At 43.1% G+C, this 18,548-nt stretch overlaps 1 protein-coding gene across 2 annotated transcripts in view; it reads left to right on the top strand.

Moving 5' to 3' along the window:
• POLR1A (RNA polymerase I subunit A) overlaps nt 1-18,548 on the top strand; it is a 137,936-nt gene that overhangs the window by 53,111 nt on the left and 66,277 nt on the right. For both annotated transcript variants that reach the window (XM_056554407.1, XM_056554421.1), the window contains 4 exons: nt 1,175-1,273; nt 1,673-1,825; nt 3,611-3,693; nt 11,267-11,432. In XM_056554407.1, the coding sequence (XP_056410382.1) occupies nt 1,175-1,273; nt 1,673-1,825; nt 3,611-3,693; nt 11,267-11,432 (501 nt within the window). The remainder of the gene's footprint in view (nt 1-1,174; nt 1,274-1,672; nt 1,826-3,610; nt 3,694-11,266; nt 11,433-18,548) is intronic.

Here is an 18,548-nt window from a genome sequence, read left to right on the forward strand (position 1 = left end):
TACAGTAAATTCGATTCGTCACGAACTTCTCGGCTCGGCAGTTGATGACTTTTCCTGCATAAATTAGTTCAGGTGCTCCGGTGGGCTGGAAAATATGGATACAGTCATAGGAAAGAGTCTCCTAGGACTGTATCCACCTTTTCCAGCCCACCGGAGCACCTGTAAGCTGAACTAATTTATGCAGGATAAGTAATCAACTGCCGAGCCGAGAAGTTTGTGACGAATTGAATTTACTGTAGGTTCGCTCATCTCTAATAGCCACTGCAAGACTTCTCCAACAGCAACATATCTCCCCTGAGAACAAAAGAATCAGACATTTTGAAATTCAACTTATTGATCCTTCTCTACCTCTACATACGTCATCAGGGGAGAGTTGGGAGTCCACATACGTCTTAGATCAGTGTTTCCCAACCAGGGGGCCTCCAGCTGTTGCAAAACTACAACTCCCAGCATGCCCGGACAGCCAAAGGCTGTCCGTGCATGCTGGAAGTTGTAGTTTTAAAACAGCTGGAGGCACCCTGGTTGGGAAACACTGTCATAGATGGTCAGCTGGTCTCGCCACATGGATTCGGTCCTAAATCTAACGTGTATAACCTCCTTTACTAGAGTGTATGTCCATTAGATACATATAATGCACATTATTTGCTAGTTTTGCTTCATTCATAACGTCTTCTAGGTGTTTTTTACTTAAGCCTCTTTCGGGGGGCCATTAGCAATGTATTTGAGACTGCACTTGGGTTTAAAGGGGTTATCCAGGAAAAAAACGTAATTTTTAATATCAACTGGCTCCAGAAAGTTAGATTTGTAAATTACTTCTATGAAAAAAATCTTAATCCTTTCAGTACTTATGAGCTTCTGAAGTTGAGTTGGTCTTTTCTGTCTAAGTAATCTCTGATGACACGTGTCTCGGGAACCACCCAGTTTAGAAGGGGTTTGCTATGGGGATTTGCTTCTAAACTGGGCGGTTCCCGAGACAGGTGTCATCAGAGAGCACTTAGACAGAAAAGAACAACTCAACTTCAGAAGCTCATAAGTACAGAAAGGATTAAGATTTTTTTAATAGAAGTAATTTACAAATCTGTTTAACTTTCTGGAGCCAGTTGATATTTTAAAAAAAGTTTTTTTCCTGGATAACCCCTTTAAGGTCTTACAGGATGACTTTTGTATCTTCTAGGTGTGTATGCCACTAGGTCTACACAGACATTTCCCAGAAAATAATTTGCAGTTGATGGTCCAGTCTGGCGCCAAAGGATCCACTGTGAATACCATGCAGGTACCATTTATCTCTTCTACTGTATTCTTGTATATAGAACACCATAATACACAGGTTTTTATTTTCTTGTATGAGAATTGGACAGCCCTATGACTGTCACCCTGGGCTTTTCCGGGCAACCAGTAAAAGTGACAATAATTTATGCATACTTCACCAATCCTTGGCTGAGCCATCGGTTTTGGACACCTTTACTGTAGTTTATACATGGTTGTGCCAAGTCCTCCAGATCAGGAAGCGCTCTTTGCAGCGTACATGGAAAGGGGTTGTCCTAATGGCCCTGTAGACAGTGATTTGGCTTTGAGACCACCCCTTTAACAATTGGGGCATGGCATGTGGTTTTGTTCTAGCTTTATCCAGCAGCTGTACTAATGCCCAAATCTATTGTATTGTATTTCTCAGATCTCCTGTCTTTTGGGTCAGATTGAGTTGGAAGGTCGACGACCACCACTGATGCCTTCTGGGAAATCTCTGCCTTGTTTCCAACCGTATGACTTTGCACCACGATCCGGTGGCTTTGTGACTGGCCGTTTTCTCACTGGCATCAAACCTCCAGTATGTTGGCTATAATTCTCTACTATATTTTGAGTCCATAGGAAATAGCACAATGTGGGTTATTAAAGCGGAACACCGCTGCTCAGAGTTTGGAACACACTGTTCCGAACACTGGAGTCAATGCCAGGAGCTCCTGTCATCATAGTCCTGCCCCCTCATGACGTCACTCCCCACCCCTCAATGCAAGTCTATGGGAGGGGGGTGTCACGCCCCCTCCCATAGACTTGCATTGTGGGGGCGGGTCGTGACATCACGAGGGGGCAGGGCTGTGACGTCACAAGCTCCCGGCTCCAGCGTTTGGAACAGTTTGTTCCAAACGCTGAGCAGCGGAGTTCCCCTTTAAGGGCTCCAACCTATTACATACTGCATTGAATAGAGGAGACCTGCACTTTAAGTGTAATGTATCTTAAGAGGTCTTAAAAAGAATAAAGTTATTTACCTTAAAATAGAAGATGAGGGAAGATGGATGTGTAATAGGCCATGGGCTTGTCCATAACTAGGCTCATAAGCTCCAGCAATGGACAGCCCTATCCAGAGGATAGGGGATAAGATGCCTGATCGCGGGAGTCCCGCCGCTGGGGACCCCCGGGATCTTGCACGCGGCACCCCGTTTGTAATCAGTGCCTGGAGCGTGTTCCGTGTTCGCTCCGGGACTGATTACCGGCGACCGCAGGGCCGGCGGCGTGTGACGTCATACCTCCACCCCCGTGTGACGTCACGCTCCGCCCCTCAATGCTAGCCGACGGGAGGGGGAGTGATAGCTATCATGCCCCCTCACGTAGGCTTGCATTGAGGGGCAGAGCGTGACGCCACGCGGGGGTGGAGGTGTGACGTCGCACGCCACCCGCCCTGCGGTCGACCATAATCAGACCCGGAGCGAACACGCTCCGGGCATTGATTACAAACGGGGTGCCGCGAGCAAGATCCCGGGGGTCCCCAGCGGCGGGACTCCCGCGATCAGGCATCTTATCCCCTATCCTCTGGATAGGGCTGTCCATTGCTGGAGCTTATGAGCCTAGTTATGGACAAGCCCATGGCCTATTACACATCTATCTTCCCTCATCTTCTATTTTAAGGTAAATAACTTTATTCTTTTTAAGACCTCTTAAGATACATTACACTTAAAGTGCAGGTTTCCTCTATTCAATGCAGTATGTAATAGGTTGGAGCCCTTAAAGGGGAACTCCGCTGCTGGATAGGGGATAAGATGTGTAAGCACCGGAATACCCCTTTAAAGCAACTGGCAGAGTGCATCACTTATTTTCTCAGTCGATAACCTATTAGACCTTATTGAAGAGGTAGCCATGTGCAAATACCACTCACCTTGTATTGGACATTAACTTGTTTTTTTTTTGGGTAATATTTTGACGTAATATTTCAGTGTTTTTTTTTTTAAACAATAATTCCCTCATGTGGACTTTTATAAGCAATCATTAGATTGCTGAAGTTCCTCGATAGTCTGTTCCTGCTGCATATGGAGTAGACTCTGCTCATGAGCCTATGGGCGGTCAATAATGCCTTCCCGTGATTTCCTGTCTGTGCAAACACCATAGTGCTCTATAATGATCCTTTTGTGTATGGTCTATATCTGATATTGCAAAATTCATTTGAATAAGAAGCTGCAATAGGAGACACTGCCCACTAACGGGTGACATTGTTTTTGGAAGATTCCTGCAACCCTCTTAGTATAGAGCAACAAATAATCTTGATTTATATGCAGGATCTAGGTTGTCTCCATGAATCGCCATCGTTTCCTGAACCTGTGTATGTGTTGCTGTGTCTTAGGAGTTCTACTTTCACTGTATGGCTGGGAGAGAAGGTTTGGTGGACACTGCCGTGAAGACGAGTCGTTCAGGTTATCTCCAGAGGTTAGTGGACTGTTCTTTGTAACAAGGATGGGTCCCTTCTTGTCTGTGACTTCTTCTGGTGGCCATGCTTGCCTACATCCTTGGTCATCATATTATGGTCTTCCCAATTTAACCATTTGTGATCACGCATGTTGAGATCTAAACATTCAGCTCTTCTTTCTTTCTTGCCTTCCATTACTTCTCCGCTACTCTACATTTTATGTATATAATAATGAAACCTGAAAAGTTAGAATTTTTCGATTGGCTTTATTGGGGGACACAGACCGTGGGTATATGCTGCTGCCACTAGGAGGCTGACACTAGGCGACAAGAAAAGTCTGCCCCTCCCAGCAGGGTATACCCGCCTACAGACTCTGAGCTAATCAGTTTTAGCTTAGTGTCAGTAGGAGGTAGACACAGATCTGGAGCTCTCCAGACCTGGTCGTCTTTTTTTTATTTTATAGCAAGGGCCTGTTTTAGGTTCTTTTCTCCTTTTTTATTTTCTTGTTTTTTTGGGGGGGGTTCAGGAGCATGGCGCTACCTGTTCCCCCATATGTGGCTAAGGGACACAGGGCATAAAGTATGAACCGTTTTATCCTTTCCCTTTTTTAGATACATAAAAATGATAATCATGTAAAAAACATGTTTTCTACAGACTTATACCGAAATGTGCAGGGGATGCAACAGATATTTTTTTTCAATAATGAAATAGCAATTCTTTACGAATATTCATGCCTGTAGGAATGCTGGTTTCCAGTGTGAATTGCCAAAACGCCTCCCTATAGGCTAGTTTTTTTTTCTTATGCATCCCTTTCTCATTCCGGTGCTTACATGTTCAATGGCAAAAATTCGCAGTCCATTTGTATTACCATCGTGCAGATTTTGAAAATGTGTTGATGCTGCTGATTTGTTTCGACCTGTATTGTTGCCAATGTCGTTGATATCCTGCAAAGCTCTAATTTTCAATTTTCTTGTAGTATACCCTACATACATGAGATTACAGAGTGTGCATTCCACCAAATAAACAAAATTACTGGTGGTACAGTTCATATAGGTTTTTATTTCAAATGTTTTTGTACCACTTGCATTTTTGAATGCTTTTGTGTGTTTGGCAAAATTACAGGTGCGGCATATTTTCTGTCCGCTCTTGAAAAATCCTTTATGCGTGAGCCACCCACTGTGTGAGAACTAGTTGCCTTTTGCACCACACTTGGTGACAATTTGTCTGCCAGTGTAGGTGCTTTTTTCGATACTATTAGACACCCCTCCTGTAGTAGATTGTGAACAATGCTGTCCTGTGTCAACAAAGGTACATTTTTTCGAATGATATTTTTAATTCATTAAAATATGGTGAGTAACGTATCGGTAGTATTGGTTTTTTATTTTGCTTTTTATCAATTTTTTTCGGATGGATACGTTCATTGTGTTTTTTTGTTGGATACTATGTTTTCGTCTCTTTTTATTGTATTTTGGGAGTAACTCCTACATTTTAGTCTCTGTTCTAGTTCATTACTTTGTTTATCGAATGTTTCTTGTGCTGTACAGGTTCGTTTAAGTCTGGTAAGTTCGCCCGCCAGTATTGATTGTGTCGTATGACGGGGATGATTACTGTCGGCTCTTAGTACTGTATTTCCAGAAACAGGTTTACGATGTGTGGATACTGAGACAATTTTGTGGGTTTCTCCTTTTAATTCCAAATCCAGAAAAACTATGGTATTAGGATGACTATGATGAGTAAATTTTAAATTAAAAGAATTGGCATTTAAATATTCAGTGAACAATGGCACGGTTTTTACGTCCCCGCCTCCAGATCAGGAGGAGATCGTCGATAAATAGACCGTACCATTGTATGTGATCACTGAACGGATTTTCCACAGTATAAATGAACTTGACTTCCCAAAAGGACATAGTGAGGTTTGAAAGAGACGGGGGAGTGTCTGGCCCCCATTGATACGCCACTAATTTGAACAAAAAATTCCCTGGGACATTTCGGGACATTAGAAACCAGATGGTCATTCTAATTCACATAAGTTGGCCGAATAATTGCTGTGTGTGCGTAAATGGTGACCCAGAGCTTCCATGGCTAACTGCCATGGGATGCTCGTGTACAAGGACACGACATCACATGATAGCCATGAAAGCTCCAGATCCCATTGCATGCCTTCCACTGCCCTCAATACGTCCCTGGAATCTTTTAAGTATCCTGGTGTACGTTGTACTAATGGTTGGAGCATTAGATCTACCCATGTAGACAATCGTTCCAGCAATGATCCATTGCCGGAGACGATCGGTCTCATGGGAGGAGGTATTATGCCTTTTTGTGTTTTTGGAAGGGCATACATGACCGGGATTACAGGTTCCTCCACAAGGAGGTAATCCCTCTACCTCCCGGTGATGATGCCCAATAATCCTTCATCAAGTAATTTAATAAGTTCCGTTTTGAACTTCTCTGGGATCTGTATGCAATTTTTTATATGTTGTGGTGTCTCCCAACAATTTTCCGAAAGCGCACCTGATCTCGGGGTCACTCTCCTGGTCGCCACCCTAGGTCTCCAGATCTGCGTACCAGGTCCATTTCGCCTTCATTCAAGGCTGCTTCCACCCACTCCCACTCTCCTGGGGAACTGGAAGACGAGGCGTCAGGTTTTGTCTCTGACTCAGAGGACCGAACCGGCATGCCGACACGGTAGACAACTTAGTCTTGGCCATCAGGGACACCTTTCACCTAGAGGACCCAAAAACTTCGGACCCAGGTCCAGAAGTTTCCTTTCACCGATCCCGTCCCTCACCTAAGGTTTTCAGCTCTCCTGCTGAATTTGACACCTTACTGGAAACAGCATGGAAGCATCCTGACAAGCGTTTTCAAGGGATTAAGAAGGTTCTGGCACAGTTTCCTTTTGCCCAGGATCTCATTGCAAGATGGAAATCTCCACCAACCGTGTATCCTTCGGTTTCCCACCTATCAAAGGCAACTACTCTGCCTTTGGCGGATGCAGCGTCCTTTAACTCCTTGGGGACGGAGGGCGTACCTATACGCCCTCAGCCTGCTCCCTGTCTATAATGTGGGGCCACTCCATGGCCCTGCATCATAGCGGGGCGGCCCCGGCCTCTAACAACTGCCGGACCCGTGGCTAATAGTGCGCGGCATTGATCGCGGTGCTGTGAGCTATTAACCCTTTAGACCCGGCGTTCAAAGTTGAACACCGCGTCTAAAGTGAAAGTAAAGCAGTGCCGGGTAGCTCAGGGTGCTGTTCTGGATGACTGCGGTGAAATTGCTGCATCCTGAACAGCTGTAAAGACAGCAGGAGGGTCCCTACCTTCCTCCATGCTGTCCGATCGCCGAATGACTGCTCAGTGCCTGAGATCCAGGCATGAGCAGTCAAGCAGCAGAATCATTGATCAATGGTTTCCTATGAGAAACCACTGATTAATGTAAAAGATCAGTGTGTGCAGTGTTATAGCCCCCTATGGGAGCTATAACACTGCAAAAAAAAGTGAAAAAAAAAAAAAGTGAATAAAGATCATTTAACCCGTTCTCTAATAAAAGTTTGAATCGCCCTCCTTCTCCCAATTAAAAAAACGAAAACTGTGTAAATAAAAATAAACATGTGGTATTGCCGTGTGCGGAAATGTCTGAATTATAAAAATATATTGTTAATTAAACCGCACGGTCAATGGCGTACATGCAAAAGAATTCCAAGGTCCATTGGTCACTTTTTGTATCGAAAATGAATAAAAAGTGATCAAAAAGTCCGATCAATACATAAATGGTACCGCTAAAAACTTCAGATCACGGCGCAAAAAATGAGCCCCCATACGCAGGAAAAAAAAAAGTTATAGGGGTCAGAAGATGCCAATTTTAAACGTATACATTTTCCTGCATGTAGTAATGATTTTTTCCAGAAGTAATACAAAATCAAACCTATATAAGTACGGTATCATTTTAATCGTATGGACCCACAGAATAATAAGGTGTAATTTTTACCGAAAAGTGTACTGCATAGAAACGGAAGCCCCCAAAAATTACAAAATGGCATTTTTTCTTCAATTTTGTCGCACAATGTTTTTTTTTTTTTCCGTTTCGCTGTAGATTTTTGTGTAAAATGACTGTCACTGCAAAGTAGAATTGGTGGCGTAAATATGGATTTTTAGCTGCAAAATTGAAAGGGTTTTGATTTTTAAAAGGTAAGGCTTCTCAACTCCGCCAGGGCATTTTGTCCGGGCCCCTTCGGATTATTTAGTGGATCTTGCACTTCAACTCTCCAATGCTGGAGACTATTTGTGCTCTGCTTCTATGCAGTCTGCCTGTTGTACGGCTTTTGCCACAGGTAATCTAGGTGCACTTCCTCGCTCCATGTGGCTCAAGGCCTGGGATGCTGAGGCCACTTCCAAGAAATCTTTCACTGAGCTTCCTTTTACTGGGTCTCGACTTTTTTGGGAAACTCCTTGATGAGATTATCTCAGGGGTGTACTGGAGATAAGAGCTCCTTATTACCGCAGAATAATTTGCGCTGTACCGACTCCCGAAGGAAGTAGACGTCCTTTTGGTCCTGTGGCTCGTGTAGGGTGACCAGATCGGCACCCTCACATGATAAGAAGGATCCTTCTTTCAACACCTGTCTTTCCTGGAAATCGGATAACCGTTCTGGCCATTTCGCGGCCAAGTCGGGCATCCATAAGCCTCCCTCTGCTGGAAGGGATGCCCCCACCTGAAGATTCTTGTCGGGTGGGAGGGCGTTTGGTCCGTCCATGTGCAGGACTTTTAGGTTCGAGATGTTGTTTCCAACGGCTAACTGATCTAGTTTACTACTTTTCCATGAGATCGCTTTTTTCGTTCCCGCTCCCCCCCACTTCCTTGGCACTGGCCTTTCGAGTCGCACTTGGGACCCTTCTCACTCAGGGAGTGATTGTCCCAGTTCCTCCCAAGGAGTGTTTTTCAGGCTTCTATCCGAACCTGTGTGTGGTTCCCAAGAAACGGGGTTCCGTCCACCCGATCCTGGATCTGAAGCTCCTCAACCATCACCTCCTCCTACATCATTTCCGTATGGAGTCTCCATTCTGTAGTGACATCCATGGATCAAGGGGAGTTTTCTGTGCTCGGTGGATATCAGAGACACCTACCTTTCTGAACTTTCTCAGCCGCTCCTCAGCAGACCCTGGTAAGTGATCTCTTCATCCAGAGGAGTTTGCGAAAATCTGCAACCTCTGGGGCTCCCCGGACGTGCTCCTGTTTGCATCCGGCCACAACGAGAAAGTTCCTCGCTTTGTGGTGAAGTCCGAGGATACCCTTGGCCCTAGCCGTGGACACCCTGGTGCTTCCCTGGTCTCAGTTCGCCCTCCCCTATCTCTTACCTCCTCTTCCTCTCCTTCCCAGGGTCCTGAGGAAGCTAAAAGCGGAGGGCGTTCCCCCTCGTGGCTCTGGACTGGCCCAGGCGGGCGTGGTATGCCAACTTGTTTAGTCTAGTGGACAACGTGCCACTGCGCCTCCCAGTTCGTCCCGACCTGCTCTCTCAGGGTCCCCTTTGCCGCCCCAATTTACAGTCTCTGTATTTGATGGCATGGTGGTTGAGACCGGTGTTCTGAGGGCCGTACTTGGCGGTCTTATTTTCGTTGGTGTGAATATCACTCCTTTTCTCCAGTGACGTTCTCTCTCCCACGTCTTCTTTCCCTTTTGCAGTCGGGGCTGGAACAACACTTGGCTCTCAGTTCCCTTAACCCCTTAAGGAATCAGCGTTTTTCCGTTTTTGCATTTTCATTTTTGCCTCATCACCTTCTAATAATCAAGCGCATTCAATTTTGTACATAAAATTCCATATGATGGCTTAGTTTTTGCACCACCAATTCTACTTTGCAGTGACATTAGTCATTTTACCAAAAAATGTACAGCGAAACGGAAAAAAAATTCCTTGTGCAACAAAATTGTAGAACAAATTTCATTTTGTAAATTTTGGGGGCTTCCGTTTCTACACAGTGCATTTTTCGGTAAAAATGACACATTATCTTTATTCTGTAGGTCCATACGATTAAAATGGTGACCTACTTATATAGGTTTGATTTTGTCGTACTTCTAAAAAAAACATAACTACATGCAGGAAAATTTATATGTTTAAAATTGTCATCTTCTGACCCCTATAATTTTTTTTATTTTTCCGTGTGCGGGCCGGTGTGAGGGCTCGTTTTTTGCGCCATTTTCTGAAGTTTTTATCGGAACCATTTTTGCATTGATCGGACTCTTTGATCGCTTTTTATAAATTTTTTTATGATTTAAAAAGTGACTAAAAATACACAATTTTGGAGTATGGAATTTTTTTTGCGCGTATGCCATTGACCGTGCGGTTTAATTAACTATATATTTTTATAGTTCGGACATTTACGCACGCGACAATACCACATATGTTTATTTTTTACACAGTTTTTTTTCATGGGAATAGGGGGTGATTCAAGCTTTTATTAGGGAAGGGGTTAAATAACCTTTTATTAACTCTTTTTCCCCACTTTTTTTTTACAGTGTTATAGCTCCCATTGGAGGCTATAGCACAGCACACACTGATCTTTTACGCTGATCCCTGCAAAGCCATAGCTTTGCATGGATCAGCGTAATAGGGGTTGATTGCTCAAGCCTGTAGCTCGGGCTTGGAGCAATCGAACGCCGATCGGACACGACGGAGCAAGGTAAGGGGGCCTCTGCTCGCATCCTAGCTGATCGGGACATCGCGTTTTTATCGCGATAGTCCCGATCAGCCCGACTGAGCTGCCAGGAAGCTTTTACTTTCATTTTCGACGCGGCGATCAACTTTGATTAAGGGGTTAATGAACTTTTATTAACTTTTATTTTTACAATTTTGATTGTGGCGTCTAAAGGGTTATTGCCGGGCATCGGCCCAATCTGCGGTGCCCGCCATTAGCCGTGGGTCCTAGCTGCCCGTAACAACTGGGACCCACTGAGTTTAACCCGTTCTCCGCTGGTGAGAACAGTTTAAACCCGATAAACGGGACCAGGGTGTACAGGTAAGCCCTGAGTCCTTAAGTATCAGGGCATAAGTCCAGGGTCAATTCAGCCGTTTACCAGGAGATTTTGGAGCACTTAATGCTTCCTTCCGCAGATGAGTTGCATTACTGAAATAAATGAACTTTTGCACGATATTCAAATTTTTTCGAGTTTCACCTGTTTTAATTATAAATGCATCAATATGGAGACAAATTATAATTTTCCCCTATGGTTCATACCACGTGTGTCAGAACTGCCGTGAAATTTCCCTGCAGATTTGCAGCAGCTCATGTTGTTGTTTTATTTTTATTTTTTTTTATTCCCCATTTTCTGTGTGTAGGCTTGAGATCCATGGTGGATATACAACAAAATCCACTTATAACGTATGCAGTCTGCGACACGAGATCTGCAGGAAACAATTCTGAGGCACATGGAATCACCGTAATGCGATGATGCGTTCATTTCGAGTGCCTAGGCTTTTTATGGATCACTTCTCCTTTGTTCAACCGCAAAAATAATTGCTGATTTGCTTCTGTATATGTTTTATTTTGTATTACTTTGTATAATTTTGTGTATTTTCTTTAATTTATTGCGGTTCTCTTCTAGGTGTATCATTAAGCATATTGAGGGGCTGGTGGTCCAGTACGACCTCACAGTGCGGGACAGTGATGGCAGCGTGGTACAGTTCCTCTATGGTGAAGATGGACTGGATGTACCCAAGACACAGTTTCTGCAGCCAAAGCAGTTTCCATTCATTGAGCAGAATTATGAGGTATGTCACCCAGTTCCCCTGTGCGGTTGTTACGCAAAGTTGGACATAAAAAAAAATAAAAAAATTTATATTGGTCGTCCTGAGGAAGTAGCGTTAAGGCATGGTCTCAAATTGTCACGAATTCCTGTTAGTATTTAACAGATTTGTTCATCTTGTTCTTGTACTCAGTGATCCATAGGATAGTGAGCTGTGAATTATTAACCACAAGGAGTGTAAAAAACGTTATATAAATTCCAACGTAAAGGAAATGTCCATCATGTATAGATCTTTTGCCCCCACTTGCCTTGGGTGTACGTCATGTGTACTTTCCCACACGTTCATCAAAGGGGCACACATCCTTCATAAATAGCAAAGTAGCTTAGGTGTAGACAATTGTTGTCTGGGCGGGTGCGAGATTGCGCAACAATGTTGCAACGTTTTTAAAAAGTCACTGACCATTACAAAAGCCTAACAGTGGGTGGCACTCTACATTCAAGTTGTTTTCTTGAGTCTAAATGAGTTGCGCAAATATTTGCAACTATTTAATACCCAAAAAAATTAATACCAGTGATAAATCCCTGACCCATAGGCTACTACATAAAAATGGTTCTATCAACATGGAAACTATCCAGGTTTAGTTATAATGGTTTGGGATAGATGGTTTCAGTCACTGTCTTCCTCTACAAAGTTTCCACGTTCTGTTTACAATGACTATACTATTGTGATATATACGAGATTCAGCAGGAGACGGTTCTCCCTGCCACATCTGGCTGCCTTATGCCCTAACATAGTGTGAATCCATCCTTATTCTGCACAGAATATTAACCTCAGATTGGCATATTGGAAATTCACTTGTGTCCTATTTGGTTGGCTGGATATAGGGGATGATGAGTGCTGGGTGAGCTTATTGTTACACCTTATCAGCCCCGCTGCTCTGTAGATGTAATGCCTGCCAAAGACTGCTGCTCCCTCCCTTCACACTGCAGCTCTGAGTCTTCTGATTGGCTCCTGTGTATACGCAGAAACTTTATAGGGATACTCCGGTGAAAAAAAAAAATTTTCTCGGTTGCTTCTTCATTGGGGGGCACCTTACTGATGGGTATATGCTCTTGCCACTAGGTGGTGCTGACACTAGAAAGAAAAAAATTTGGCTCCTCCCTGGCAGGATATACCCGCCCACTGGAAGTGAGGCAATCCGTTTTAGCTAGTGTCAGTCAGGAGGCAAGTCTTTTTTTTTTTTTTTTAAATAATTTTCTAGTAAGGGCTGTTTCGTCAGGTTCTTTTTTTCCATTTTTGTTTTCCAGCTGGGCTAGCCCTCTGTCTGTCTGGTTCTGTGTTCCTTGGGGTTAATTTTCTACCCTCTCCCGGGATGGTTCTGGACTGGCTGGCTTCCTAGTCGACCTTTTTTTTTTCTCCCTTGTTTCTCCATATGGACCGTAGATTTAGTCTCTGCATGCAACGGTCCCTTTTCTTGGCGTCCTAGCCCATCTCCAGGGATGGGGGATCTTCCGCGAGCTTCGTTTTTGGACCTCGGTTGTCTCTGGCCTGGGGTCTTGTCCGCGAGCCTTACAGACGAGTGGGTTCGGTCTCTGAATGTTTACCCTTTTTTTTTTTTCTAGTGGTTGTTATTCCCACCCTAGGGGACTGCTTTGGTACGTCCCATCAGTTAGGTGTCCCCCAATGAGGAAGCGACCGAGAAAAGGAGATTTTTTTTTTTGTGCTTACCGTAAAATATCTTTCGCGTAGCCTTCATTGGGGGACACCGCACCCACCCATATCTTCCTTTTTTTTTGTCCAGATGATCTTTTCAGGGTCATTTTCTGGGATTCTTTTACAGGACCTTAGGACATATCTCCTTGTTGGCTTCTCCTACTGCTTTGTGACAACTTCCAGTGGGCGGGTATATACTGGCAGGGATGAGACGACTTTTTTTTCTTTCTAGTGTCAGCGCCTCCTAGTGGCAAGAGCATATACCCATCAGTAAGGTGTCGCCCAATGAAGGCTACGAGAGAGAGATTTTACGGTAAGCACAAAAAAAAATCTCTTTTTTAAATCAACTGGTGCCAGAAAGTTAAATGGATTTGTAAATTTACTTCTATTTAAAAATCTTAAACCTTCCAGTATTTATTAGCTGCTGTATGCTGCAGAGGAAGTTCTTTTCTTTTTCAATTTTTCTGTCTGACCACAGTGCTCTCTGCTGACACCTCTTTCCATTTCAGGAACTGTCCAGAGCAGGAGAAAATCCCCATAGCAAACCTCTCCTGCTCTGGACAGTTCCTGGCATGGACAGAGGTGTCAGCAGAGAGCACTGAGGTAAGACAGAAAATAAATTCCTGTGGCGCATACAGCAGCTGATACATACTGGAAGGGTTAAGATTTTTTAATAGAAGTCATTTACAAATCTGTTTAACTTTCTGGCACCAGTTGATTTATAAAAAAAAATTGGTTTCCACTGGAGTTCCCCTTTAACAGAGAATGATACCCAACCAACAATCATCCTGTGTCTATGATCATCCCAAACCAGGATCCTTTCACATAACATTTGTTTCCTCTCCCTTTTTTTTTTTTTTTAACTAAAATGAAGCGGAGATGATGATTTTTTTTTTTTTGTCTGATTCCTGAACTGCTCCTGAAACTAAATCCGCAGTAGTGTGTGAGAGCGGCGTGTTTGTCTGTATTATGGTAATAGTGATTGTTGGGAGAAGCTACATTGTTTTCATTATGTAATGATGATAATTTGCTTTACATACATCACCCATTATACCATACAATAGGCCAATATTCATTACGGGCAAAGCCAACTCCTCTGCATATGACGGAGCTATAGAATTATCACATTGATCATCCAGTTTGGTCATCAACTTGTTACAGGGCTTTTGTACTTTATTTTCATTCATTTTTTTTCTTCTTTCTTTCTCACTTAGCAAAAAAAACTTGTTCCCCCTAGATAGAAAAAACGTGCTTCCTATATCCATCTCTTAGGCAACGTTATTAACGCTGTATTCTTAACCATATGCATTAGTTATATCATCAAGAGCAGTTTTAGATTAGTTACCACACATTATTGTACATAGAGGCAGTATTATAGTGGTTAGATTCTTGTACATAGGGGATAATATTATAGTAGTTATATTCTTGTATGTAGGAGCAGTATTATAGTAGTTATATTCTTGTACATAGGGGGCAGTATTATAGTAGTTATATTTTTGTACATAGGAGGCAGTATTATAGTAGTTATATTCTTACATAGGAGGCAGTATTATAGTAGTTATATGAATCCAAAAAGCGAGTAAAGAAAGAAGTACCGCACTCACCCACTGTCAAAAGCCGGGAACGGGAGAGGTTTATTTCAGATCATAAGATCGGAATAACAGGTGCAGGACGTGGAGGAGGGAAAAAAAGCCACACACGACTAGTTTCACGCCGTCCGGCGTGAAACTAGTCGTGTGTGGCTTTTTTTCCCTCCTCCACGTCCTGCACCTGTTATTCCGATCTTATGATCTGAAATAAACCTCTCCCGTTCCCGGCTTTTGACAGTGGGTGAGTGCGGTACTTCTTTCTTTACTCGCTTTTTGGATTCATATGAATACTATACCGTTACCTGCACCTCCAGGTCTAGCCTGGATTATCAGTCCACCTGCACAGCCTCGCTTTGTATGCTAAGAACTTTACCTGTTACTAAGGGAGACCACACAATAGTGCCACTCATCTTGTTGGACTGTTTTATAGTAGTTATATTCTTGTATATAGGAGCAGTATTATAGTAGTTATATTTTTGTACATAGGAGGCAGTATTATGGTAGTTATATTCTTATATGTATAAGCAGTATTATAGTAGTTATATTCTTGTATATAGGAGCAGTATTATAGTAGTTATATTCTTGTATATAGGAGCAGTATTATAGTAGTTATATTTTTGTACATAGGAGGCAGTATTATAGTAGTTATATTCTTACATAGGAGGCAGTATTATAGTAGTTATATTCTTGTATATAGGAGCAGTATTATAGTAGTTATATTTTTTGTACATAGGAGGCAGTATTATGGTAGTTATATTCTTGCACATAGGAGGCAGTATTATAGTAGTTATATTCTTGTATATAGGAGCAGTATTATAGGAGTTATAATATTGTAAATAGGGGCAGTAGTATAGTAGTTGTATTCTTGTACGTATTGGACAGTATTATAGTAGTTTTATCATTGCACGTAAGGGGCAGTATTATAGTAGTTTTATTCTTACATAGGGGGTAGTATTATAGTAGTTATAATATTGTAAATAGGGGGCAGTAGTATAGTAGTTTTATTCTTGTGCGTAGGAGGCAGTATTATAGTAGTTTTATCATTGCACTTAAGGGGCAGTATTAGTAGTTTTTTTCTTACATAGGGGGTAGTATTATAGTAGTTATAATATTGTAAATAGGGGCAGTAGTATAGTAGTTTTATTCTTGTACGTAGTAGGCAGTATTATAGTAGTTTTATCATTGCTCTTAAGGGGCAGTATTATAGTAGTTAGCATTTTGTACACACTTTTTCTTGGAAGAAGCACTATCATAGTAGTTATAGTCCAATACGTAGAATACATGTACAGTCTTGTGTTTATATATCTGTTGGTATCCTCTATTATGTTCTGTTGCAGGGATGTATATTTTCCGTTGTATTTTTTTCTTTTGTATCCGTAAACCCCCCAGTTTCGTGTATCAGACATGCACGTTCGAACTTGTAAATCCATTCAGAAAATCAAATCTGATGACAGGAAACATATGTTGGGGTTGAAGATTAAGATTACTTTACTATTGTCCTTCGGTTGCTATTGACGCTTGAATGATAAAAGGGAATATAATGTATACATGGAACCATATGGTCTCCAGTGATACGGACAGGAAGCTGACACGTCAGGATTATAAAATAATCTTTACACCTGGAATTTATGATGTTTGCTATAGGTTCTGTGTGAACCAGGCACTAAGCCTTTAAGCACTGTGACCTTTGGTATCATTGAGGGACATTAAAATAACCAGGAGACTGTGTAGCTCTGTTCACTGTCAATAATATTTTCCTGTGTTTGACTTGTGGGAAAGCACATTATAGGAGTCACCAGGCATTCATACTTTTAGGACTTATTAGTTATATTAATAGTCAGTAGTCTGAATGATGAGGAGTCACTACATAGAAACCATTAGCAAGCAGTTTAGGGGTTTAGTTTCATCTGAATTTCGTGAATATTTTACTTCTATTTAAAAATCTTAATCCTATCAGTACTTATCAGCTGCTGAAGTTGTTGTTCTTTACAGTCTGACCACAGTGCTCTCTTCTGACACCTCTGTCCGTCTCAGGAACTGTCCAGAGCAGGATAGGTTTGCAATGGGGATTTGCTTCTACTCTGGATAGTTCCTGAGGCAGATAGAGGGGTCAGTAGAGAGTACTGTGGTCAGACAGAAAAGAATAACTCAACTTCAGCAACTAAGTACTGGTAGGATTAAGATTTTTTTTTAAATAAAAGTTATTTACAAATCTGTTTAACTTTCTGGAGCCAGTTGATATGAAAAAAAATAGTTTTTCACTGGAATACCCCTTTTAAGGACAGATGGTGGGCTTCATCTTGGTACTCCAGTGGGGAAAAGAATGTTTTCGAATCAACTTGTGCCAAAAAGTTTAACAGATTAGTAAATTACTTCTGTTAAAAAATCTTAACCCTTCTAATACTTATCAGCTGCTGTATGGAGAGGAAGTTGTGTAGTTTTTTCCAGTCTGACCACAGTGCTCTCTGCTGTCACCTACAGGTCCATGTCAGGAACTTTCCAGAGAAGAAGCAAATCCCCATAGCAAGCCTCTCCTGCTCTGGACAGTTCCTGACACACACAGGTGGCAGCAGAGTTCACTGAGGTCAGACTGGAAAGAACTACACAACTTCCTCTGAAGCATACAGCAGCTGCTTTTTTAATAGAAGTAATTTACAAATCTATCTAGCACTGGCTAATTTGAAAGCCCTTCCCCCCCCCCCCCCCCCACCAGAGTTCCCCGTTAAAAGGGTACTCTGGGGAAGTTGAGAAAAAAATGCTCCAAAAGCCACCACAATACCTGTTCTGTGTCCTCTGTAGTTATCCATGTGGTTTTGGCTGCTCCTTTGGCCCCCTAAATACTTTTTCCTTGTTTGCAGCCCAGACTACAACTCCCAGAAGTCAGTGCAGCTCTGTGTAATGGCTGCCAGCCAATTGCTTTCACTTTCACTATCTGTGGCAGCAGTCAGGGATTAGATCTACAGCAGTGTTATGTAGGGATCGACCAATATCGATTTTTTTTTTTTTTTTTTTTTTTTTTTTAGGGCCGATACCGATAATCTGTGGAGGGTAGGGCTGATAGCCGATAACTTATACCGATATCCCCACTCCCCCCCACGACACCGCTGCAGATCATTGATTTAAAGTGGGCGCTTTAAATCAATGATCTGCAGTGGCTTTTGCGGTGTCATAGGCTGCCGCCACCTGCTTCTCTCCCCCTGCCTGTCCGGGGGTCCTCCTGAGTCCTATCACCGCAACCGCCCCCCACCACCGCGCCCCGCTCCGCACCCCCCACCGCACTGGCCCCGTTGCTCCCCCATCCCCGGTTTTATAATTACCTGTTCCCGGGGTCCACTCTACATCTGGCTCCGGTGGTATCCTCCTGAGCTGTCACTGTGCGCACTGACGGTGACGTCGCGTCGTTGCCAGAAGTAGCGTGGACCCTGGCCCCCGGGAACAGGTAATTATAAAACCGGGGATGGGGAAGGCAATGGGGCCGGGGCGGTGCGGTGTGGTGGGTTGGTTGGGGGGGGGGAGCGAGGCGGTGGGTGGTGCGGGTCTTATTGGATTATCGGCAAGGTAATTACCGATAACGCCCAAAATCGTGAATATCTGTGGCTGTGAGGTGTGGCTGCACAATCTGTGAGGTGTGGCTGCACAACCAGAGCTCTAGACCAGACAGAATCACGTGGCGTTGTCTTGAGGGGAGAGGGCTAGCTCTCACTGAGGAGACAAAGTGGATCTGAGAATCACGTTTTTCTCCCATTCCCTGCATGTGACAGGTGAAAGAAGAAGCTGTAGCTAATGAATGATATTTAGACAAATACATAGGTTGGTGAGAGGGAAAGGATGGGCTATG

The sequence above is a fragment of the Hyla sarda genome, chromosome 1, assembly GCF_029499605.1.
Source record: "Hyla sarda isolate aHylSar1 chromosome 1, aHylSar1.hap1, whole genome shotgun sequence".
Taxonomy (NCBI): Eukaryota; Metazoa; Chordata; class Amphibia; order Anura; family Hylidae; genus Hyla; species Hyla sarda.